Genomic DNA, 26,027 nt, shown 5'->3' with positions numbered 1-26,027 from the left:
CATTAGATTGAAGATTATGTAAGATACCGGATCCCATGCATGGTTTATTTAGCCAAACAATGCAGATTAATATACATCTTCAAACAATGTTCAGGCTTACAATTCTATATTCTTAGAATTATATATTGTTAGCTCTTAAATTCTTGTAAACAATAGACAGTAGATTTGCAGTTTGATTTTTGTGTAAACATGTCTAACATTTAGCATTCTGATAGAATGAGTCAAGAAAGACGTGCATCACATCTAATATTACCACTGATTCATCCATTACACTGGTGCATTGTGGGATGTAGTATTCCACACAGTTGCAAATGTAATGGGTCACCTGGGTATTCTATGCATACATAAAATGTGCATACTGTGCACAGTATGCATATTGCAGCAGTATGCAGCATGGTAGTATTATGTTTATAAGCCTATAAGTTTATAAGTCAATTCCAACATAAATGTCATCAGTATATACAAGATGTGAAACCATGGTTGCATCCAAAATCACATAATATCAAAGTAGGTACTTGCTTTGAGTCAGTAATTGGTTTGTGGCCATAAAAATGTATGTTCTATATAGTATGACTGTGTGAAGTACGAATGTAATCCAGATGTACTACATCCGTCATAGTGTCAGTCTGCTACTATGTAGCAGAGTCAGCTGCGTCACTTCACTGCCATTCACAAATCCTCTTCTGTAGCCTCATAGAACAGTAAAGTGTCCATCAGATGCACACTTGAGAATCTGACTGGAAATAGTAGGTAATCCAGGTACTTTTCACCTACTGTTTTGTGAAGACTGTATCTGTGTCCCAAATGACGCACTATTCAGTATGCGCTTATACACTATGTACTTAGGCATTATGCATTCAACTGTGTATAGTGTTTGAATTAAATAAAGATATTTACCAACCCCCCCCCGCTATGTAATTAAAGCTGTGACAGTTGAGTGCATGAAGTATCCAACATTCCACACATCACACCACAAAATGATGAAGTCATGAATTCACGCTGGATTGGAAGAAGAACAAAGTAAAACAAAGTTTTTTTCTTTTTTTTAGACTGATATTTTGTAAAAAATATTTCTTTCTTTTTTTAATATTTTTATCACTTAGATGCCCTTAATGAAGCATAAAATATGCAGAATAATTAGGCCTATTGTTCAGTAGTTTGTCTCTATTTAAGTTTGTAAAAGAATTGAGAAATGCAAATGTGGTAATTCTCAAATCTGCGTTCATAAATGATAAAGAAGGGTGACGAAAGAGAAGATTTCTGATTGTTGTAAGCTTGGATCATAAATTAACACATTTTAGTTAGTGTGTTTTGTTCTTTATGAATATTTGTCACAACTTAACAGGTTTAATCAACATCCGTGATGAGGTTGTCATTGCCACAGGTAATGCCAGAAAAATGGGTGGAATTGTCACCTTTAGTGATATAAACAGCGGCTTGGATAATTTCTGATAACTACTGGGAATTATCTGATCAAGCACCTTTACAACTTGCTTTAGATTCCTATACAGTGTAGGTTTTTAGACCATATAGATAACACGAATGGGATTGTGTCCTATTACATCATAAAGCAATCTAAAAAGTAGTTTTTCTACACTGATCCTTGCATAACCATGTGGCTTGAACACATTATTCAGTTCATCTTGAGGCAAAACATAATGCACATCTGCCGAGGCCTCTTATGCTTTACTGCACTGGTGAAGAGTCAGGGCTCGTGAATCAGATCCACTGGCATGAATCATACACTCTACATACTATTCCCTGTTGTTCATATGCACAACACATCAGTCTCCATTACGGCATCATATTTCTCTGTCTCTCTTGCTCTTTCCTTTTTCCTGCCCCTTCTCTCTCGCTCACTCAAATCAGGCTGCTTCGTCCTGTCCGCAGGGTGGAATGAAAATCAATAGTGAAGACTTGCAGTGTGGGAAAGAACATGATCTTTGCATTTGCTGTGTGACTAGGTGGCAGCATCGGGTCTGTGGTACTCGTGTGAGTTTCACTGTGTGCTGAAGATAGTTTCACCTGATGAGTCTTTCAAGTGAGAGCGAGGGAGTATTTTATCTTGTCCAGCCATGTTCAAAAATCATCTTTCCATCATCTTTTACACTCAAAGGAATGCCCAAAAATAAACACACTCTCATGTTGTTTCAAACCTGTAGGATTGTCTTTCTTCCGAGAAGCACAAAAGATGCTGTTAGACAGGATATTGACACCAGACTAAAAAGTAAAACTATTACAAATTTTCGTTATTGGAAATAAAGCTGAAATAAACTAATGTTGCCTTGGCAGCTAACTAATAAAATAGGTTGAAGTACTAAAGTTACTCAGACTGAATAAAGTCTGAAATAAATAAATTAAAGCTAAATAGAAATATAAAAAGTTCAGTATACAAAATCATATGTACCAAAGCAGTTACTAATAGTTAAACTAAAATTAAAATGAATACTGAAAATATAAAAATAAAAGCTAATTCAAAATATTAATAAATACTTTAATAGTATATAATAAATACTGTAATAGTATAATAATATAATACTGAAAGCTCCAAAAATGACTAGAAAGCAACATAAAGGTGAAGGTAAAATGTTATGTGCATGAAACAGACAAGCTAATTGTTTATGGTAAATCTTCCCTTTCATCACATTTCTTCCCTTTCATAAATTTTGTCTTGATTGGATACCAGGCACAAAAACCAATGATGTTTGGCCTTTTTGATATCAAGCCTGGTATGATGTCTATTGTGATGGAAGGGGAAATTTCCAAAGCTTTCGTATGACTTTGAGGCTTTGAATGTAGCACATGATTCATATGGACTTCTTTTACAGTAATTTTATTATGCTTTTTTTTTGTCAGTTTTGGTCTGTAACAGCCCTTCATAACTATTCAGTGTCATTGTATGGAATGACATGAGGGTAAATAAACAATAACAAATGATCATATTTGAGATATACTATCCTATCCAGAAAGATGACATAATCAATCAATGATCATGCTTCTTCGGGTAATTCCAGGTCTAATGCTCAGACCGTCTCCTCATGATTTCATAGTCTGATGTCAGCTTCTCTTACCATTTAATGATGGCTGATTTTAATGTAGTACTCTCTATGAGTGCAGAGTTGTTAGACCCCGTATTGTGTCATTACATACTCAACTCAGCATAATTATATAATTAAATATAATACAGTTGCCCCCACTGGGTCAGGGTCTTGCAAAAGTGTTCCCTGTTCACACACACGGTCATTATGAAACAGCTCTTCTGTGCACCCACACAGTTCTAATGGAGAGTGAAGGACTCTACAGTAGGAAAGAATGAGTCACACACCTTCAAGAGAATTGTGAGAAAGTGAGACAAAGAAGATGTTGTGTTAAAACCCTTGAAATCGAAGATGAAAAGAGCATATTGGGTTTAGAATGAATTAATGTTGTTCTTAATTTGCCACTAATAAAGTGAAGTGTTAAAATAGTTCCTGTAGTGTGCATGACATTTGTTAGCCATGTGTATTGCCTGAAATAAACCCACACTCCTTTAGAGACTGCATCGATCTATTTTGAGCGGTGTTGCCATGAGCACTTATTATAAACTACTTTGGGCCTGTTTTTTTATAAAGTTGCTTATAAATATGGGCAAGTGGTTGCATTTTTGGGCTTATTTCCATTCGTGTATTTGGACTAGCTAGTGATTAGCGGCCATATCACAATAAAGTGTGACTAACCACTAATCACAGCTGTCAAATCTCCCCACCTGCTGTTCAAACTGCACTTTATATCAGTGATTTTCAAACTGGGGTCCGCAGACCCTCAGGGAGCTGCAAGTGATGCTAGGTGGTCTGTGAAATGAATGTGTATTTTTAAAGTAATTAGAAGAAAGCAAATATACATATAGCTTTGTGAAAGAAGCAAATCCTTTGCACTGTGAATATGTGCAAGCATAGTTTGTGTTTGTGTCCCAGGATACAACACAGAAAGTGTTCCTCCATAAAAAATAAAAAAATTAATGTTTCTTTTATATTTTAATATTAAGTGAAAAAAAAGAAGAAAATATTCTGTTGTAGTACAAAGTATCTTCCAGTTAATACTTTAATTAGTTGTTTTGGGTTTAGCACAATGACCTGTAAGTCCATAATTCAATTTGGGAAAACACTTTGCCTTTATAATATCACGCTTTTATTTTATTTTATTTTTGTTGTTTTTTTTTACACACAGTATAAATGGGTCTTTATACATGAAAATATGTGACTGCTTTTAAATTTAGCTAAAAATGCTTGATACACTGGTCTGAAAACAAACAAACAAAAAAACTTCCTTTAGCTGTCAAAATAATTAATATTTTTTTGTTTTAGTTTTAACTACACATTGACTTAGAGTCTGCACAAGCATGGGGAATATTCCTAATTAACGCTGCAAAAGAATGATCTGACAAAAATGATTTTTGGTGAGTCACTTATTTTGGTCATGTTTTATCAGAGCAGGATGCTTGTTTTTCTTTTCAGATCTGGCAACATTGATTTTGAGCTTGGGAATGTTACTGCTGTGTTACAAAACTGCTGATTTCTTACATCTGACATGGGGTTTTGTTTGTGCAAGATGAACTGTTTATCACACTTCCTGAAATGACTACAGGATAACCAATGGCCTGCTGTTATCACATGCATTATGGCTGCGCAAAGCACTGGTGTTTGATAAACATCTACAAATGCAATTATGCTCTAACTGAATAAAGGCGTACTTTGCTTAAAATTGTAGTTCAAAGGCACAGTAGCATATTAATCACATGCTTCATCTTTTTCTCTCTCATTTCCCTAGGTGTAAAAACCTGATTTACAATGGAAAAACTGCTTGTCTGCTTGTTGGTTATTGGAATGGCAGTGAAGGCCCAGATCTGTCCGAAGCGCTGCGTCTGTCAAGTTCTATCCCCCAACCTCGCAACACTCTGTGCCAAAAAAGGGTTGCTCTTTGTTCCGCCCAACATCGACAGGCACACCGTGGAGCTCCGGCTAGCTGATAACTTTGTCACCAGCATAAAACGGAAAGACTTGGCCAACATGACCAAGCTGGTGGATCTTACTTTGTCAAGGAATACAATAAGTTACATCACTCCACATGCGTTCGCAGACTTGGAGAACCTACGAGCCTTGCATCTAGACCACAACCGGTTGACACGAATAGCCAACGATACCTTCAATGGCATGTCTAAGCTGCATCACCTGATTCTGAACAACAACCAACTGACCCTCATCCACATGGGAGCCTTTAACAACCTACTAGCCCTCGAAGAACTGGACTTATCCTACAACAACCTGGAGACCATCCCCTGGGAGGCCATTCAAAAGATGACCAGCCTACACACTCTTAGTCTGGACCACAACATGATCGAATACATTCCTGAGGGGACTTTTTCCCTCCTACAGAAGCTCAACCGCTTGGACGTGACCTCCAACAAGCTCCAAAAGCTTCCACCGGACCCACTTTTCCAGCGGGCGCAGGTTCTGGCCACGTCTGGCATACTGAATCCCTCCTCTTTCGCTCTGAGCTTTGGAGGAAATCCTTTACACTGCAACTGTGAGCTGCTGTGGCTTCGGCGGCTCAATCGTGAGGACGACCTGGAGACCTGCGCCACACCTTCGCACCTTTCTGGACGCTATTTCTGGTCCATCCCGGAGGAGGAGTTCCTCTGCGAGCCGCCCCTCATCACCCGCCACTCTCACGAGATGAGGGTCCTGGAGGGCCAACGGGTTGCGTTGAAGTGCAAAGCCAGGGGAGATCCAGAACCTGCCATTCACTGGATATCTCCCGATGGGAAGTTGGTTTCAAACTCGTCACGCACCCTGGTTTACAACAATGGCACATTGGACATCCTGATAAGCACAGTAAAGGACACAGGCTCTTTCACGTGCATTTCCTCGAATCCCGCCGGGGAGGCCCACCAGACCGTGGAGCTGGTCATCATCAAGCTTCCACACATTAGCAACAGCACCAGTAACATCCAGGAGCCTGACCCGGGCTCTTCTGACATCTCCACTTCGACAAGGGCAGGAGCAAACGGCAGCAACCACACCGGCGATGCCAAGACCAGCTCTGATAAGAGGGTGGTTATGGCAGAAGCCACTTCGTCCACAGCACTCATTAAATTTAACTTCCAGAGGAATATACCTGGAATACGCATGTTTCAGATTCAGTATAATGGAACCTACGATGACTCTCTTGTTTACAGGTGAGAAATACTTACTTTTACATTTATGCAATTAGCAGATGCTTTTATCCAAATCAATGTACCGAAGAAGAGTATTTGTATTATACAATGCCAGGTTTATTAGAAAAGTATATTATTAGGAAGTAAGCTAGATGTGTATACATTTTTTGTGGATTTCGAACAGTTGTTGTTAGAAATTTTTTTTTTTTGTTCTGTTTCTTTGTTCGTTTTGCTTGTTTGGCTTTCACTGCAAAAAAAGATTTTCTTCCTTAGTATTTTTGTCTTGTTCTATAGTATGAATTAGAGATGCACCGATCGATCGGCCAGGGATCGGAATCGGCCGATTTTCCTCATGATCGGCCCGGATCGGTGATCGGCCGATCAGTCTCACTTCTTTCCGATTCCGAGCCGATCCGTTTTGTTACCAGCGGCACAGGCAATAACGTCAGCTGCGCATTCTCGCTCTCTTCTCTCCGACGACCCCTTCTCTCTCACACACGTCTCATTCGCTCCGGTTAAATAGTGCTTGTATTGTGCATTATTTTAGTCATTCCCGCAGGTTTCGCGCTTATACCAAATGCGCGCGCACCACCACTGATCTATATTAGTGGAGCGCACACAAGCCGCACTCAGTCTCAAAGAGCTTGTGAGCCACAAATACCAAAATGAGTGGCTAACGTTCAAATACATACAAAATTATGTCAAAATGCCCATCTTGGCGACTATCCAGGTAAACACAGTCAGTTTTAGAACGTTAAATAGTTGAGAAAAAGAACGCATGTTGTGTATCATGGGCCTGTTTACACTTGGTCACTTCATGCGTTTTTTCTGATCGGATAGCTATCCGATCGTGAAAAAAATAAGGTGTAAATGCCCTCCGAAACGCATTCAAGACGGATATAAATCGGATCGTTCAAACCACTTCAGGAGGTGGTCTGGGCCGCATTCCAGACGAAACTCGACAAGTGTAAATGCTTCTGGTTGTTGAAACCATATATGTAAATTTTACTCCTCCCACAATGATAAAATAATAAACGCGTGAGAGCATGTTATAGGCTATATGACGTTAGTCAGACTGCGCTAATGCAACACGCATCGCTGCGGACGAGTAGCTGAGTATATCTCTTCAGCAAGCCGACGCGCAAACTGCCGCGAATTAAACTGAAAGTAAGACGCAGACAGTCAAAACACAATCATCTTCATTAAAAGTAGTAAGACAAACGTATCTTTCCATGATAAAATAATAAACGCGTGAGAGCATGTTATAGGCTATATGACGTTAGTCAGACTGCGCTAATGCAACACGCATCGCTGCGGACGAGTAGCTGAGTATATCTCTTCAGGAAGCCGACGCGCAAACTGCCGCGAATTAAACTGAAAGTAAGACGCAGACAGTCAACACACAATCATCTTCATTAAAAGTAGTAAGACAAACGTATCTTTCCAGTGCTGATGCCGCGCGCTCTCCTATTGCGGTCTTTGATTTTGAATTTGAATTTCACTGGTTAAGGTTGTGGTCAGGTGTGGGGTAGGTTTAGGGGTTAGCATTTTTATAGCATAGTGTAGGAAATCAACACTTTAATTGACACAACCAATAAAATCTTTAGAATCAGCTGTGGGGCAGAGTTTGCACTGAAGTGGATTGGGGGAAAAAATTGCGCATGCGTGCCATGTGCCTGTCTGCCAATGGGAGGAAGCCACGCCCTATTTTGGAGTTCCCGCCCCCATTTGGAGATCTCCAATCTGCAGTTATACCCTTCTCCCTATATTGGGTCCGTGGATAAAGTCTTAAAGGGACCGCAGTCCAATATTCCTACTGCTGTCTGTCATGTTAATCAAAGAACAAAAGACAAAGAAAATCACTTTCTGCTCTTGACTGAATACGTTTTATAACTTTAATGGTAAGCATTAATCTGTATTTAATTTTTACAATGAAGTCTTCATTGTAAAAATGAAATCTTACCTGAATAAATACTTAACCTGAAAAACTTAGTTCCCTTTCGATACTTCACTCGTACTGCGTCTTGCTTAAGACGCATATGGGAAAAAGCCTTTTTTCTCCTGAACTCGTGCAGCTCCGCTGCCGCGCCATTGGTTCGTTTTTAAAGCCCTGCACGAACCAATGGCCGTGCAGTTTCACTGCGTGAATGAAATAGGCTTCAGTTCAGGAGAAAAAAGGCTTTTTCCCATATGCGTCTTAAGCAAGACGCAGTACTCGTTCCCGTATCTCAGGGAACCGAGGTTACGTTAGTAACCGAGTACGTTTCATAGCTCTCTTTATTCTATTGCATTTATTTGTGCTGTTGTTTGCATTTTTTTTGTGTTCTTATTTTATTACTGACTTTGTACATGTTTTTTTATGAAAATAAAACTTTGCGTTGGAGAAAAGTAGATTTTTGTTTGTATATGCTGTCAATTATAGTTCTTAGAAAGAAAATTGGAATCGGCAAAAATCGGTATCGGCAGATCACACTAATAAAATATCAGAAATCGGAATCGGCCAAGAAAATTGCAATCGGTGCATCTCTAGTATAAATATCTACAAATTCTGGAATTAAGATGTGTTTACTTTACAAGTAAAATGACTCAAGATATTATGTCTTGTTTTATGAAAAAAAAATCCAAATTTGGTTAGTTTTTCCTTCAAACAAGTAAAAATATCTGCCAGTGGAGTAAGAAAAATCAAGACAAAAATATTAAGAAAGAAAATAGTTTTTTTGCAGTGTTGCAGTCTCAAGCTCCACTACCATCATTTAAAAGAAACCCAATTAGAACAATTAGCTTAACAAGGACAACTTATTCCCAATATGAAACGACCAAGTAGGAAAATTTAGGATTGAACTGAATTATTATGTGTGTACGATACAGTGAATTCGTATTCCAATTTTGGTATCACATTGTTTTAGATCTATAAACAGAATGGCCACAGCTTTTGAAACTTAATGACCCTTTTTTAAATGCCACTCATTTCAGATTGAATTTCAGATGTTAGCATTTCAGATTTACATTTTAGTTCATAATTAATAGAATAGCAGTGTGAAGTAAACACCATCAATACTTCATCCAATAAATCCATCAGTATTTCACTAAATGTGTACAGCTCTGGACATAATTTTTATCATGTAAATAATGCAGCACAAATATTTAAAATAAAAATGGGCTGATATATCAGTATGTGGTTTGTAGATTGTAATTTGTGGATTTAAATTTTAAGAAACCATCTTACAATAGACTCTCAGACCAACCAGCAAGAGGAGAACAAATGATTTGGTTTAAAGGGCAGTTGAAAATCCCAATCAGTCTAGATGCATGATTGAACTGACTTTTGCCCTTTGAGTCAACAGCAAGGTGTTATATAGACCAGTTGAGAAAAAGGACCTTATATTTAGTACATTAGCACAAAAATCCATCACCAGTTTGTGTTGTTCTAATGGATAGATGGATCAATGCTGTGCTTTCTGTCCATGTGAAATGGTAGAATAGAAATCCATTTCTAATTTTCTTTTAAATGAATAATGCTGGTGTTTTTCTCTGTATTAGTTTTTGCAGCCTGGCTCTTAGACTGTGCAGTGTTTTTGTCTTTTTTTGGTTGTGATTCGTCATAGTGTATCTGAGCCTTTAGTGACATGACATGTGGCCAAGTATGGTGACCCATACTTGGAATTAGTGCTCTGCATTTAACCCATCCAAAGTGCACACACACAGCAGTGAACACACACCCGGAGCAGTGGGCAGCCATTTATACTGCATCACCCGGGGAGCAGTTGGGGGTTCGGTGCCTTGCTCAAGGGCACCTCAGTCATGGTATTGAAGGTGGGAGAGAGCACTGTACATTCACTCCCCCCACCTACAATCCCTGCTGGTACGAGACTCGAACCCGCAACCTTTGGGTTACGAGTCTGACTCTCTAGCCATTAGGCCACAACTTCCCCTTTAGTTTGCATACATTTTTTTCTAACTATAGTGCTACACTTTTAAAGGTTTTCAGTGTTTATACTTTTAAAGTTTTTATATTTTTAGAGTTTTTCAGTACATTTTTCTATCCTAGAATTTGCTAGGATATGAAGTGACAACTATAAGACATCTGTAGACTAATTTCCTAAAAACTGTAAATCAAAATGGATTTATCAAAACGTTGCTGTTTATTTAAGCATAATAGTGTGAGTTGGGGTGGTACTATCTCTTTAACTGACCAATGGTGGACAGAGTGAGGATTTGGAAAACACAAGAGTGTTTGATAACATAGTGCTGTTTTGTCATTTGTTCACTATTGCAGCTATTTCTGCTGAAAGATACAGCTTAAACTAGCCTAAGCCGGTCTTACCAGGTCTGGTTTGATGGTTAAAAGAGGTTTTGAGCATTTGGGAGACTGAAGACAGAATACAATCCATGAACCTATTTCATTCAGATTAGCAAAAGTGTCTACCAAGAGCATATTAAAGTGTAAAATTGAATAATCACTGTAGTTTATAGCGTTGATAATATTCAGGCACCATTGTGTGTGTTAGCCAATCTGTTTTAGTGCTATCTCAAACAGTATTTCCTTTCACATACTCTGTACTCATTAATACATTCTCATAATTACGTTCTTTGCAGACTCACTTGGGGGAATCAAAAAGAGATTCATTTTTTGGCTTACTTTATCTCAATGGGCTGCTGTAAATTAGCCACAGTCGGCTAATTACAATAACACACACTGGCCATGAGCGTTCCGATTCAATGAGACACACTGCAGAAGCAAAGCCATTTCCTCATCATTTGTGTACAGAGCACATTGTGTGGGAAGCTCTTTTCACAAATGATGAGAATGAAGCCCACAGAAAGACTACAGATACATCTCGACCTATTTTTTACTAGAGAAGCAGCTGGCTGATACCCAATGCTGTTATCAAGTGCTCCCTTCTCAGTTAACACATTTAGCAACAGACCGGTCGCAGTGAAATATAGACTATAATCGAATTTTCGCCACAAAAACAAGGCCAGTGGAATTTGTTTCTGCGATAAAGCTGCAGAAAAGTGTCATGAACTTGTTACAGAGACAATCCCCTGTTAAACCTGGGGTTAAGTGTCTTGCTCATGGGTATAATGATGATGGCTCTTATGTTGATTCTTGCAGTTCTAAAACCTTCCGACTAGTGCTGGGCGGTATGACCAAAAATTAATATCACAGTATTTTTCCAAATTATACCGGTTTCATGGTACATGACGGTATTTTTTTTTTCATGCATGACCGGGTGTTAACCATATTTTCTACTTACTGAGAGAGGAAATACTGCAGTATATTGACTTCGAATGCCCTATTTTACTGTCATGATGAGTGAATATTGTCAAAAAATACCACACCTTAATAGTGACTAAACGCAACAGTGAAAAGGGACCCCTTTCAAACAGTGTCGCATTCCGAACGTTGTTTAAGCGACATACACCGGTATTGCAGTATTTTAAAAATTCATATCATAAAAATAAACACCGGCATTCGGTATGAACCAGTATACAGCCCAGCACTACTTCCGACTATTGCTTCAGAGCTGTAAGTCAATATGAAATGTCACTCACATTTTACTTCCATAATACAATGTATTTCCGAGTTATACAGAATACTGGATGAGAAATTGGTTGGATCTTGCAGTGTGGATGTTATAGTTTGGTGTATGAGGGGCTTGTGATGTCAGTGAAAAAGGAAGGTCATTTCACAGGGGAAGCATTTTGATAAAAGATCATGGAGAATAAGTTTTTTCTTTGGAATAAGGTGCACTGATGATCATGCACAATAAGGTCACGGAAGTACATTAAAGAAAAAAATACAGTTTATTTTGATTTCAGCACTCATAATTGTATGAAAAAGGGCATAACCAGTATTCTTTTTTTATATGATTTTTTCTTTAACTTTCATTCATTTTTCAATTGTGCTTAATTTTAAGCCATTGAAAGTTACTTTTTTCACTCAATTACATTTATAAGGCAGAAATCATACTTTTTAATCCTTGTAATTTCATTGAGATCTTCAAAGTACATGATTCACTACTCATCGGAATATGTGTTGATGTCTCAGAGGTGTAAAATACTTGAGTTAATTGTGCTTCATCATTTTATGGGAACATTTTCTCATGTTCTATTGAAACTGAAGACTGTTACTCAGTTATATTTCTAAGGCAGAAAATCACACTGTTTAGTTCTTTTAATTGAATTTAGACCTTCAAAGTACAGAGTACAGATTTCACTGCTCATCATGGCACATATCTATCCTCTTACTAAAGAGCTTACTGAGAAAAAAAAAATAAATAAATTAAAAAAAAAATATATATATATATATATATATATAATCAGTGTAAAATGTAATTGGCCACAATTATGGATGAATGTACAGTTTTTGATCTAAAACAGTGCATCTGTGCATCCGTGTAAATCTAAGTCAGTTGCGGTTGCTTCCGGGCGAGCGGATTCTCCACAGTTTTCTCGCCTCGGCTCTATTGCTATGACTCGTCAGGATTATAGCGCGTTCTCAGTGGTTTGCTGGTATGCGGCTGATTTCATGCGCGAGGTAAGCAGTCTGCAAAGCGCTCGCCCAAGCGGAAAAATGCGCTGTTGCTGTCAGATCTCGATTGCCGAAACGCGACTAAATCATATGAAAAAAAACATCATAACTGGATATTTTCTGTATACTTGTGTCACTTACAATTAAAGTCCTTTTCTGATTTTATTGTTGTTTGCAACGTTACTTGGCAATATTTTAAAGACATTATTATTTTGTTTATTTATTTAATTTAAATTGTTTTTTTTTTGTTCTTTGTTTTTTTGTATGGTCTATTATTGGAGTAGTGTCACCCGGGTGGTAGTTTTAACTCCTATTCACTATAAAAATAAATGAATGAATGAATGAATAAATAAATAAATCATTCAGTCGATGCAGAGACATACAGTGGTGTGAAAAAGTGTTGCCCCCCTTCCTGATTTCTTATTTTTTTGCATGTTTGTCACACTTTAATGTTTCAGATCACCACCACCATATTTTACTGTTGGTATGATGTTCTTTTTCTGAAATGCAGTGTTACTTTTACGCCAGACGTAACACACACCTTCCAAAAAGTTCAACTTTTGTCTCGTCAGTCCATAGAGTATTTTCCCAAAAGTCTTGGGGATCATCGAGATGTTTTCTGGCAAAACTGAGACGAGCCTTTATGTTCTTTTTGCTCAGCAGCGGTTTTCGTCTTGGAACTCTGCCATGCAGACCATTTTTGCCCAGTCTCTTTCTTATGGTGGAGTCATGAACACTGACCTTAACTGAGGCAAGTGAGGCCTGCAGTTCTTTGGATGTTGTTGTGGGGTCTTTTGTGACCTCTTGGATGAGTCGTCGCTGTGCTCTTGGGGTAATTTTGGTCGGCCGGCCACTCCTGGGAAGGTTCTCCACTCTTCCATGTTTTTGCCATTTGTGAATAATGGCTCTCACTGTGGTTCGCTGGAGTCCCAAAGCTTTAGAAATGGCTTTATAACCTTTTCCAGACTGATAGATCTCAATTACTTTCTTTCTCATTTGTTTCTGAATTTCTTTGGCTCTCGGCATGCTGTCTAGCTTTTGAGGATCTTTTGGTCTACTTCACTTTGTCAGGCAGGTCCTATTTAAGAGATTTCTTGATTGCGAACAGGTGTGGCAGTAATCAGGCCTGGGTGTGGCTAGAGAAATTGAACTCAGGTGTGATAAACCACAGTTTTAACAGGGGGGCAAACACTTCTTCACACAGGGCCATGTAGTTTTGGATTTTGTTTTCCCTTAATAATAAAAACCTTCATTTAAAAACTGCATGTTGTGTTCACTTGTGTTATCTTTGACTAATATTTAAATTTGTTTGATGATCTGAAACATTAAAGTGTGACAAACATGCAAAAAAATAAGAAATCAGGAAGGGGGCCAACACTTTTTCACACCACTGTATAGTGCGGGGAAATCCCCCATCTCCCCAACCTCTGAATATTACGTATCATAAAGTAACTATGTTATTTGGCGGTTTTTACTCGAAAAAGCAGCTGTTTTCTAGCATTCGAATAACTATGGATAAACCTGAAACTATAGAAGAAGGATTGGAGATGAATTTCCTTTACAAATAAAGTAGGAATGTGCATACTTTTAAATCGACACCTGCCACAGTGTTTTCCTCTTTGAGTGTGTCTTAAAAGCGATGAGGAGTGGGGCTTAATCTTATCACTCAGCATGCCCGGTTAAAAAAGTCACCGCTCGCCACTGCAGTGCATGTTATAACCCTAAGCAAATCTGGCTTGAAATGATCAATGATCAGTATAAGAACAACTAAAACAGAACCGAATCAACAGAACCGTGCTAAAAAGGACTCTTCTACACAGTTTGAGCATCAAAGTTACTTTAATGAGAAATCCCCTGCTGATTTCATCAGTCTTTTTCACAAGCCAAGTAAGTAGCACTCTTGAGGCTGCTATTAAATATTAAGTACAATTAAATGAAACTTTTTACTTTCGCTCAAGTACGAATTTAGCTGAACACTTGGCTTTTAATTTGCGTAAGATTGTGTACACTTTAATTGAAATCTCTCTGTCCTTTTTTTACCCAGTATTTGTTGTCATTGCCAAGCATTGTAAACTTTTCAACCTCTTTGCATTCACAGTGCCAACTGCCTGCTAGTATCGAGAAACTCCTCCACAAAGAGGAAACTTATGCTATCCAGACGTAGTGACACTAATAGAGTCTAGGCAGAGAGCTAATTAGATGTTACATTTAACAATGAAGCATCTAGAAATAGGATATATTCAAGTCTCACTGCATAAAATGAGTAGTTACTCAAACAGTAGAGCCATGCAAATATTTTCATCTATTTTGTGAAACGTGACCCTAGCAACTAGCCTCTTGACACCATTAAACACACTTTGAGTTACTCAGAACAGCCCTGCAATTAAAATGCTCGGCTCATTCATTTGTATGTACGACGGCGGCCGCTCTCACCACTGAAACGCTCTGACCGGCTGGGGCTCGAGGCCGCTTCTACTGAGAACCTTTGTGCTCCACAGAGCGCTTCTTTCAGCCGGCTGAATGAGCTGAATGTTTGCCAGGCTGCAGAGGAGACAGGTGGGGCGGGTGGGGAAGGATGATAAGAGATGCTATTGTTCAAGTCTGAAGTGAACGGTTCAGAGAGTGATAGCAGACCCCAGGCTCCTGCAGGTACAGCAGGACTTCCTGTAGATACAGCACCAAAGCAGATTTACCGCCGCTAGAGACTTGCACTCTCTAGATTATGTGATTAAACATGCCTGCAGCAGAGTAAACATGGTAGAGATAAGAGATAGTCCTGATGTCACAGTTTGTTTTACGTGTTTATTGTAACATGTTTAGAATAGTATAATACCTACTCCGCATGCTTTGTGCCTGAGCCTGATGCACAAATGAAAATCCTACTCAAATATTAGCATATTTATCAATAGCTTAGTATCGACGCATTCCTGTATAGAGCCCTCCGATGTGCGGTCTTTTCTATCCTGCTCTCTGCTTAGATTATGAAAATCATATATTCGTGTGGGTTTTTAAATCCTGAACACAAACCAAAATGAGAATCATACCACTGGACCCCTTGAAGTAATATCAGTTTTTTTTTTATTAAATATTGCTTAATTTGTAATATTTTTAATGTGATTTTATTATAAATTTTATTTTAAACTCCTTATTTTATTTTATTTTAAATAGTTCATTCTGTTTGTTCAGCAAGAATGCATTATTACATTTATAATGTTACAAAATATTTATTTCCAAATAAATGGTGTTCTGAATCCTGACTAAACATATATCGCAGTTTCCACAGAAATATTAAGCAGCCGAAATTTTTCTTGCATTTAACAATGATTTCCGAAAAATCATGCCACTTAAGACTGATATATATATAGATAGATAGATAGATAGATAGATAGATGATAGATAGATAGAAAGAAGTTATTTTAAAATGGAATAATGTATTTAATCAAATATATTTATTCAATCAAATAAATGCAGCCTTGGTGAGCATAAGAGACTTCTTTAAAAAGCATCAAAACATTTTTTATAACCTGAAACCTTTGAACTGTAGTGTATGTATATAATATTACAGTGACATGACATGTAATTATGGACAAGTGGACAAGTGATGCCATGATCCACAAAGAAAAAAAACTAAATAAAAAAATCAGCTGTTTTTATAAACTTTTTAATTTAGAGAGTGCTTGATTTTTTTTTCTTTTCTTTTCTCTTTGTTTCTTCTTTTTTCTTTTCTTTTCTTTTCTTTTTTTTCTTTTCTTTTCTTTTCTTTTCTTTTCTTTCCATTGGTCACAATGCAGGTCTATATACATGAATTGCCAAAAAAAAGCCAAATAGTGTAGAAATGTTTAGAGTACCTAAAACGTCCCCCCACCCCTTATAAATATATGTAAGAGATTACTCTCTCAGGGCTACTGCTGAGCTGGAAAAAAATGTAAATGACAATTTTGCAGGAACTGGTACCACACTTGAGGTTGTTAAAAAGGTGTAAGGCAGTTTAATAAATGAATGATGAATGAAACATATAATGTATTATTCTAACACTGTTCTTTTCTTCACACAACAGAATGATTCCCCCAACGAGTAAAAACTTCCTGGTGAATAACCTGGCTGCCGGGACGCAGTACGACCTCTGCGTGCTGGCCATTTACGACGACGGCATAACCTCCCTGACGGCTACCCGGGTTGTGGGCTGTGTGCAGTTTACCACCGAATCCGAATATCTGCGCTGCCACTTCATGCAATCCCAGTTCTTGGGCGGCACTATGATCATCATCATCGGGGGCATAATCGTCGCCTCTGTCCTCATCTTCATCATCATCCTCATGATCCGCTACAAGGTGTGCAACAGCGGCGAGTCCGCCAAGGGGACCTCGGTCACCGACGTGCACTCGCAAACCAACGGTGCGCAATCCCAGGGCTGTACCGTCACGCCGTCCGCGTCCAAACAAGGTGCTTTGAGCTTGGAGGAGGGCGAGGGGTGCAAAAAGAGCTCAGCCGTGCCTCTTCCTCCGCCTCCAGATTCCCAAACCCACACCTCAGAGACCTCCATCCCAGACTGCTCCACCTCCACTTCCCTGGTAAGCCAAAGCTGGACGACTCCCGGCTCTTCAGGGTCACTAAAGCCAAAGCGCAAACCAGCGCCAAAAACTGCATTTTCCAGTTCAGAGTGGATTCTAGAGAGCACCGTGTGAATGTACGACTGCTGTAGACTAGATGGAGTGCCCGCATCTCATTGTGTATGTGCGTTCGTGTGTGTGGGTGGATGTGTATAGGCACTCATAGTATATAAATGTGTGTGATCGTATGAATGTGCACGTTTTGCACCATTTCTTTTGTTTCCATCTGCAAATCATATTTTCTGCTGTCTTTTTATTAATGTTTTCTGGAAACCCATGGATTAATGTGGATATTTGCCTTGAGGGAGGTGTGAGAGCCGCTCTGATCAAGATCCATCACCCGAGAGAGACACACCTCCATCTTCACTGCACACGCCGAGCGTCACGGTAAGAGGAAAGCATCGGTGCCTTCCTGTGTCCTCTTACCAGGGGCTCCTACTGGATACAAGCTTTGTGTCGGTTACACAGATGGAAAGAAACATAAGAGATTTCACAAAAAAGCCTTTCTATTCAAGGAAATGACATTTCCTGCATATTATAGAGGGAAAAAAACAACTATATAAGGACTTGATACTGGGACCTGTTATTAAATTGATATTTTTTAAAAAATCAAAGCGTTTTCTTTTCTGTGACATTGATTTTGCCTTTGTTTTAAGGCATAAAAAAAAAAAACATGTACCGAAAGACGACATCTGCTGTGTTCTTATGTTGTGTAAAATAATAAAAAAACAAAACAATTATTTTTGTGTTGTTATGAACACAGTCTTGAAAGGTGATTTACAAATCCTTTGAAATCCCCCATAATGCCCATGTTTCAGATTTTATGGGATGACACTGTAGGACCTGCATATTTACAATTCACAGATATATTGAGTGTTAATGACTTCATCCAGCTTGAACCATAAAAATCTTCTTTGAACATCAAAATAATTTTAATTAAAAAAAGTAAAATAAGTCACATGATTACAAATGTTGTCAAAATTGGTCTTTGCATGAACCACAAACTAAACAGAATAGCAATAAATACCTTTAAAATAATAATTAAAAAAAACACATTTTGCATTTCTTTACTGTAACGGTACACACTCTTAAATATACATGTTTAAAGTATTTTTTGAACAATTAAAAATTTAAAATTAAACTAGTAATATTTTTATACAATATATTTTGTCATACACTTTTTATACGGTAAGATATCTTATAGTATCCAACAAACTGCAGCATTATTTTCCACTAAAATTACTATATACATTGTTTACTGTGCATCGTTGCTGCCAAAACAGATATCGTAGTGTGATGGTGCTTTCAGTGTGTTATCCTCTCAGTGTTAGCGTCAGTCCAGCTCAAGGATAATGTGAGGAAATAATCACCTTGGTAAAAGAACCTAATTCTCTATGGTTCATCATTCAAAGCATCTGCATTATAAGATGATTAAGATGACAACGCATCACATCATTTACACACTGGCATATAAGACGTGAAGGGAATGTGTGCAAAAAATTTTGTATTGTGTTAATGACATCATAAATTTGTATAGGGAGGTGACACTTTTTTTTCACAAGGCAAGTAACATCTTATAAAAAGTTTAAAACATGAAGAATTATCCTTCAAGTCTCTGATCAAAATAAAATCCAAAGTGGATTGACAGCTGTAAAATGTCTCTTTCAATGTTCAAATGCAACTTAGACATTCATATAAAGGGTTACGGTCCCTTACAATGGATCTATAAACTATAAATAAAATTGTCCTTCCTATGGCCCCTTTAAGCCCTAGGCTCTTAATGGTAAGTAGCTTTAGGAAGATCTCTTTGACCACATATGGTTTCCGGCTGGCAGGTCCAGATGCGTTACGACCTTCTTCAGCTTTATTGTCTCATAGAGAGACTCAGAAGTCAGAGCACCCATGTGTCTCTGCCATCAAGATTTAGCCGAGGGCACTGACATATTAACAACCCTCACTCCACTTTTCTGTCACGAGTCTTTAATCGGCATGTGTCAGCTCATTAGAGGGAGGAGGAAAGGTGAACACAGAGAACTGCAGCTAGTCTGCAGGGGAAAATTAAAGCACAATCGTTATTCACAAGAATGTGTAATCAACTTTGGCACAATGAGCACAATTCACAATTTTATACTGGAATACAATAGAAAAATATGTCCTTTCCCACTAATAATGATGATAAACTTAATTAAAAAAAAGTTGTTTACAAATTGCTATATATGCACATAAATGCAAGTGAAAAGTTAAAAATGGAGTTGCACATCATCTGCATACTGATAACAGATTCAATTAATTACGCCAGCTACACAAAGTAAATACAGATTTAATAGTACATAAAGGGCCCAGAATCGAGCCATGGGGTACAACACAAGATATCACTTTATTTGTAAATTAACATTTTGGATTTTGGCCTAACGATTTGACATGTTGATAGCCAATGTCACACGTAAGATGTAACTGCAATAAAGAATGCCAATGGGTGTTGGAAATTTTTTTTAATAAAAATGTAATGTTTATATATATGTAATATATACATAATATAAATATATACATAATTCACTGTGACATAGTACATTTGTAAATTAAAATAAAAATAAAAAATCCTGAATGTGGATTGCTCTTCAGAGATAAGATTATAAATCAACAGATGTCTTTATAATCTACAGAGTAGTTTTGAGAAGATGTGGAATGTTTCATTTCCTTTGTTTAGTTTACGAAAGAATGCTTTGACAACATGTTTATTTCACAGTTCCTCTGAAATCAAACATGATTATTATAGGCTTTGCAATGTCAGATGTGCATGATCTTACATATTCAATCTTATACTTGGAACATGATAGATAATTAATTTCCACAAACGGTACAAAATATGGAATGAAAAAAAAAAGGTCTACAAGTCTGGATACAATTCTTTTTTAATATTTTTGATTTAAGCAATAAACCATAAATAAAATGTACTGAATTAGGATTAAATGCTTAAATTAGTTTAGTAAAAATATGTATTTTATATTTTTATTATTAAAATATTGACTATCACAAACCACAGTAAGTCACCTTGCGTGATTCATTAAGTACATTGCTAATGTTTCACTGCGTGTCTTTAGTAAATCCTGATGGTAGTTTTTAACGGCAACAAGGGTTTGCACTGGTGAAAGTTGTTAGTAAATCTGGCCCTTAGTGTTTTTAATGACATGCTTGCTAAGAGCGACAAGGGGTTTCTATTAGACTTGGATGAATGCATTGCTAACTTTAATAAAGAAAAAAAAAACTATCTAGCAATTAAGGTGTCCTTGGTGATTTCTTACACCCAGCATTATTTGTCCCTGGTTCTTAATTATTTTCATTTATTATGTACTGGGTTAAGCGCATTTCACTAATGTAAATTCTTGAAAAAAAAAAATGAATTAATGAATTTGTGGGAAGCCCGAGCCAAACTCCCAGTGTACCTTATCAAATATGTTATTTACATGTCTGAACAATGAAACTTAATCTCTGATTAAAGACAAACTTCATTTTGGAAAGCAAAGAAAAAATTACTGTAGTGACAAAGCGAAAATGTTTTCCATTTAGCCATCATTCAATTAGTGCAGCTGAAACCCAGAAGCTGCTATTTGATGATTTTCCCCAAAGCTTTGGCTGAGAGGCTTAAAAGCCCCCTCTTGCACACTTCGGCAAAGTAGTTTGGTTTTTGTCTGGTGTGTCGTGTCCAAAGAACTGGAAGACTAATGAGAATAGATACATGTAGGCGGTCTGATTCCTCTCCATTAGCATTGATTTGCACTTTAAGGAGAGCGTAATTTAACCACATTCTTCTCCACCATAGCTTTTCTTGCGTGGAGGGAATGGGGGATGCAAACATCAGGGAAGGATCAAAGGCGAGAGAGCGCTGTGCTTCAAAGAGACCTTCAGCATGAACACACAGGATCCACGTTAAGTCTGCCAGACATCTGAGGTGTTGCACTGTCAGTTCCTCAACACAGAAATGCAGTCGTGGCCAAAAAGTTTGGAAGTTCAAAAAGTAAAGGGGAACATTAGAATTGTCAAATCAAGTCAGACACAAAATTTCTGTTCTCAGGGAGTCAAAAGTGATACGATAAAAATAAAAAAATATTACAAGTAATGTACGTACAGTAGGTCAAATACAGGTAGGCCTTTGCTCATTCCATAGCATTATTTTTCAATAAAATAAAATAAATTATATTAAAATAAATAAAAAAATAATTTGACAGGAACTTGGGAATGTCTTGTTAAATTTTCAACCCTCTTCTCTTCTGAAAATGGATACCTGTCTGCTGGTTTTGAGCATGAGTCACAAGTATTTTTCATAACTCGTTATAAAAATAAAAGTACTGTACATAATAATTCTGTACATAGTGTTATTTTAGTATAAATAATATACTTGGAATTTTATTTTTCCAAGCTTTTATTTATTTATTTTATTGCAGTTTTTCTCAGTCGCTTTGGTGCATTTCTCACATCACTATTTACATTTGCACAACAGTTAATGCAGTTCTCAAAACAATTAGTACAAACTGCAAAACCTAGTTGATAACCTGCAAAAGCGTGTCACTTGCTCAAAATGGATAGGTCATTCCTCAAAAGCAAGTATTCATGTCAATGAAAGTGTCAGTGTCATCAAGATGAAAAGTCCTGACACCATTGTTTATGAACAAGATGACAAAGCCATTTGCCTATGTTTTCATTATGACAGTTTACTCTGTCAGTGTTTTCCCATGCAAAAAAGTCAGATCTTGGTGACACTACCTTAAAATGCTCAAGCAGATTTTGACAACTAGTTCAACATTTTTGTATGTAATGACTCAAGCAATGAAATGAGGACTATTAGTTTTATATGGAATGACTATTCAGCATTCACAAGTATAGTTAATTTTGACTGACATGACATAAGCAAATGATAATGTTATAAAACAGCAGAGAGTTGTATGAAAGCAATTGATGCATGTCCAAAAGCATTTGCAATTTGTTCGAAGGAATGAGAAACTGCTACTATGATGTGCACAAATGACTAAATGTTGTGGAGGTTGAACTAACTGTTGTGCAAATGTAAATAGTGATGTGAGAAATGCACCAAAGCGACTGAGAAAAACTGTATTTATAGTTTTCTACAAATGTTCATTTTAGTTTTAGTTATTTTAGTACAAGTTAAACTAACTGTTAATTACTATTATTAATAATTATGAATAATTAATAAAATGTAATTTATTTCAAGTAAAAATTCAAGCAAACTTAAAAAAAAAAAAAAACATTCGAGTTACCTAGAAAGGATCACTAGAAAAAAAAGTGCTGTTATTGTGATAACATTTCTAAATAATTTGTATTAAAAACAACAACAACAAATGGATTGGAAATTTTGCCAAACATCTCCTTCGTGATAAAAGAATTTACATCTTTGGTGAAGTTTATTTTCCATGGCTGTATGTAGTAAATTTCCAGGTTGCAAACTCCTGCTAAAAAATGAAAGAAATTGTCAGCCCTAAATCATGTTTAAGTTATTTAACTTGAAATCCTGAAAGGATTTGGTGGTGATATATGAGAACAATGATATTTATCCCTGCAGTTTATTTTTATGTTGTTATTAGTGAGCAGACATTTTTATTGAGGTGGAGGGAGCTGAGCCACAGATGTCTTGAGATGCAGCAGACTAATATTCCTGCACGTGACATTATCACATGTGCATCATCTCATCGGTGCCACTGCCCTTTATTCACAACGCTTCTGCACGTCTAACGGCAGGGAAGCATTTCAGTGCATCTGGATTACTGTCAATCTTGACTGACATCGTCAATAATCCTGACATAATCCTGACACCCACTGATTGGCATTAACACTGCTGTGAGGAATCTGATGAGGAATCTCCTGACACACATACAGCTGAGGCTCTGAAGACTGCAGTGCTGTTACATCACTACACTTATTATTTTATGACCACTAGAGGAGTCTGTTATCTATACAGGACAGAACTTGCTATTAATAGTTTACAGGTTTAAATCTGTCACTGAGGAGACAACTTGTTTACTTGACTTCAAGATGCCTGATCAATCCAGTTACAAGTATTTTCTCAGTAAAGGTGCTGACAAGGCAGATTCAGTAACAAGTAATGTTATTCTGTCAGTGACAGTGCAGAAATAGAAACAAGCAAATTATTATAAAGTGTAACTGTTGCAGATGGTTAGGATAACTTTACGTGCTTCTGGTCACTTTGTCATGTAGCTCCTGTTCAGGATGCAGTTAAGGTTGTAACTTCTGCAAATTAATAAAAAATATTTGAAAAACAAATAAATAAAATATAAAAAAATGACAATAAAAAAGTAAAATATATAAGCAAATATATGGTTAAAAAAGAAAAGGGGAAAAATAATTACATATACAGCAGGTCCATTTATTTTTTTTATTTTTTTTTTTTTGACAGTAGTTTGGCCACCCAGTATGAAACTATTATTAAACTATATTTTTTAATATATAGTTTTATAACAAAAAAAAAAAAAGTTTTTTTGACATACAGCTCCGAAAGTGTGAAAGTTTTTATGAGATTTTATACTTCTTCAATGAATAAGATAAAATATAAAACAAATAAAAATGTAAAATATTATATAATATAAAAATAAATTAATAAAATAAAATAAAACAAAAAACACAAAAAAAAAACACTTAAAGCAAGTAATTTTTCTTTGTTCATGTCACAGCAGTTTGGCCACCCAGAATGAAATATTAAATTGACAGAAATGTTGCAGATGGTTAGGACAGATTTACGTGCTTTTACTAGAATAAAAAAATAAAAAATAAAATAATTATGCTTACAGTAGGTCAGTTTTCTTTGTTCATTTCACAGCAGTTTGGCCACCCAGTATGAAATACTGTATTGATAGAAATGTCGCTGATTACTTAAAATAGAATAAAAGATCATAAATTATCACTTGAAATAAAATAAAACAAAAAAATACTATAAAAGATTTAAATAAATAAATAAAATAATTAGACTTACAGTTGGTGAGTTTTTTTTTTTCACAGCAGTTTGCTCATCCAGTGTGAAATACTGTATTGACAGGAATGTTTGGAACTGCTGTAGAAAACCCAACAGGCCATGACTGAAAGTGTTTCATCGTTGCCCTTTAAAGACATGCAACATGAATGAATGTCAGAGTCTCTTATCAAACCCCACAGCGGATCAAAGGCTCGCTCGCTCGCAGAAGATTCCTCCACATTACCTCAGAGCCAGATATGAACCACCGGCTAGAGCTAAGAAGAGCAACGCAAGTCATCAGAGTGGCTACAAAAGCAAACGCTCTCCATCAATGTCACCGCAGCTTCCCCAGATGCAGCTCAAACATCCAGCCATGCTGAGCTGATTTCCCACTTCTGCTATCGATCACACACCACCAGCCTTTTTCTAGTCAGACAATTGACACTCAGCAGGGGAGAGACACATTTATTGAGGGTCATGGTTTATCTATGAGCTATACACATTTAATGAAGAGGAACGGGCCATCATTGACACACTGCGTCTTTTAGGAACACGCGGTCTCGGAGACAAGTGAAAGATGATAAATCCATTCAAATACTGAGATCAATGTGAGACCATTACTCTTAAGAAAGCTATTTCTTTATCCTTACATTTGTTTGTCAAGTCAGCCAAATGAAAACCTGAGCCCTGTGCGAAAAATCGATAAAAGCATAATGTAGAATTTTCTTGAGGTTATTTACCATTCTTTTATCCTCTTTGAAGCCAGAGGCATTTACACATGTGGCAGATGCTTCGCTATTTTTTTTTTCTTTTCAGTGTTTTTTATTTATGTTAAACCCATGATCTGGGTGTCGCTAGTGCAGCTAGCAATATGGGACATAATAATAATAATAATAATATAAAAAATGATTGAATAATTTTCAGTTTGCTAGTGCAACTGCCACTGCTCTGGGATAAATAAATCATAAAAACAAAACAAAACAAAAATATGCTCATAAAAATAAACTACTAAAATACTACTAAAATAATTGAATCTGACACCACACAAAATATATGAATGTGCTAGTGCAACTGTCATTACACTGGAAAAAAATAATAAAATAAAACAAATATTTAAAATAAGTATAATTATTGAAAAAATAATTAAATATCAAATATTTAAAAAATGCTATTAACAATAAACTACCAAAATACTAAAAAACATTAATCTGATACCACACTGGGATAAAAAATAAAATAAAATAAAATAAATTGTATACATGTATTGAAATGTTATGAATGTGCTAGGGCAACTGTCATTACACTGGAAAAATAATAAAATAAAATAATAAAATATAAGTATAATTGTTGATAAAAAATGTAATATAAAATAATAAGAAAAATAAATAAACTAAAACTACTAAATAAATCACTATTTATAAACTACATAAAAATCCTAAATAATAATAATAATAATAAAATAATAATAATTGACCATACTAGGACAAAATAAAATAAAATAATAAAAATAATAAAATAAAATAACAAAATAAAATAAAATACACATTGTACATGTAATGAAAATAAATGAATGTGAATGTGCTAGTGGGATTGTCATTACACTGGAAAAAAATAACAAAATAAAATAAAATCAGTTAATAATTGTCAAAAAGCCTTCAACTACACTACTGACCTGCTTTATTCTTCACTATGGTCACAACATAGTTTGCC

The 26,027-nt window shown here is 36.5% G+C and overlaps 1 protein-coding gene across 1 annotated transcript in view; it reads left to right on the top strand.

The window, feature by feature from the left end:
• The window catches only part of LOC107693068 (leucine-rich repeat and fibronectin type-III domain-containing protein 5-like), a 57,417-nt gene extending 40,004 nt beyond the window's left edge, over nt 1-17,413 (top strand). Inside the window, exons 2-3 of the mRNA XM_016492313.1 lie at nt 4,807-6,214; nt 16,786-17,413. Of these exons, the coding sequence (XP_016347799.1) occupies nt 4,827-6,214; nt 16,786-17,413 (2,016 nt within the window). The 5' untranslated portion in view covers nt 4,807-4,826. The remainder of the gene's footprint in view (nt 1-4,806; nt 6,215-16,785) is intronic.
• The last annotated feature ends 8,614 nt before the right edge of the window (nt 17,414-26,027 follow it).

This window comes from Sinocyclocheilus anshuiensis, unplaced genomic scaffold (assembly GCF_001515605.1).
Source record: "Sinocyclocheilus anshuiensis isolate Anshui unplaced genomic scaffold, SAMN03320099.WGS_v1.1 scaffold222, whole genome shotgun sequence".
Classification (NCBI taxonomy): Eukaryota; Metazoa; Chordata; class Actinopteri; order Cypriniformes; family Cyprinidae; genus Sinocyclocheilus; species Sinocyclocheilus anshuiensis.
The sequence above is the reverse complement of the archived record's forward strand: the minus strand, read 5'-3'. Positions and strand labels throughout refer to the sequence as shown.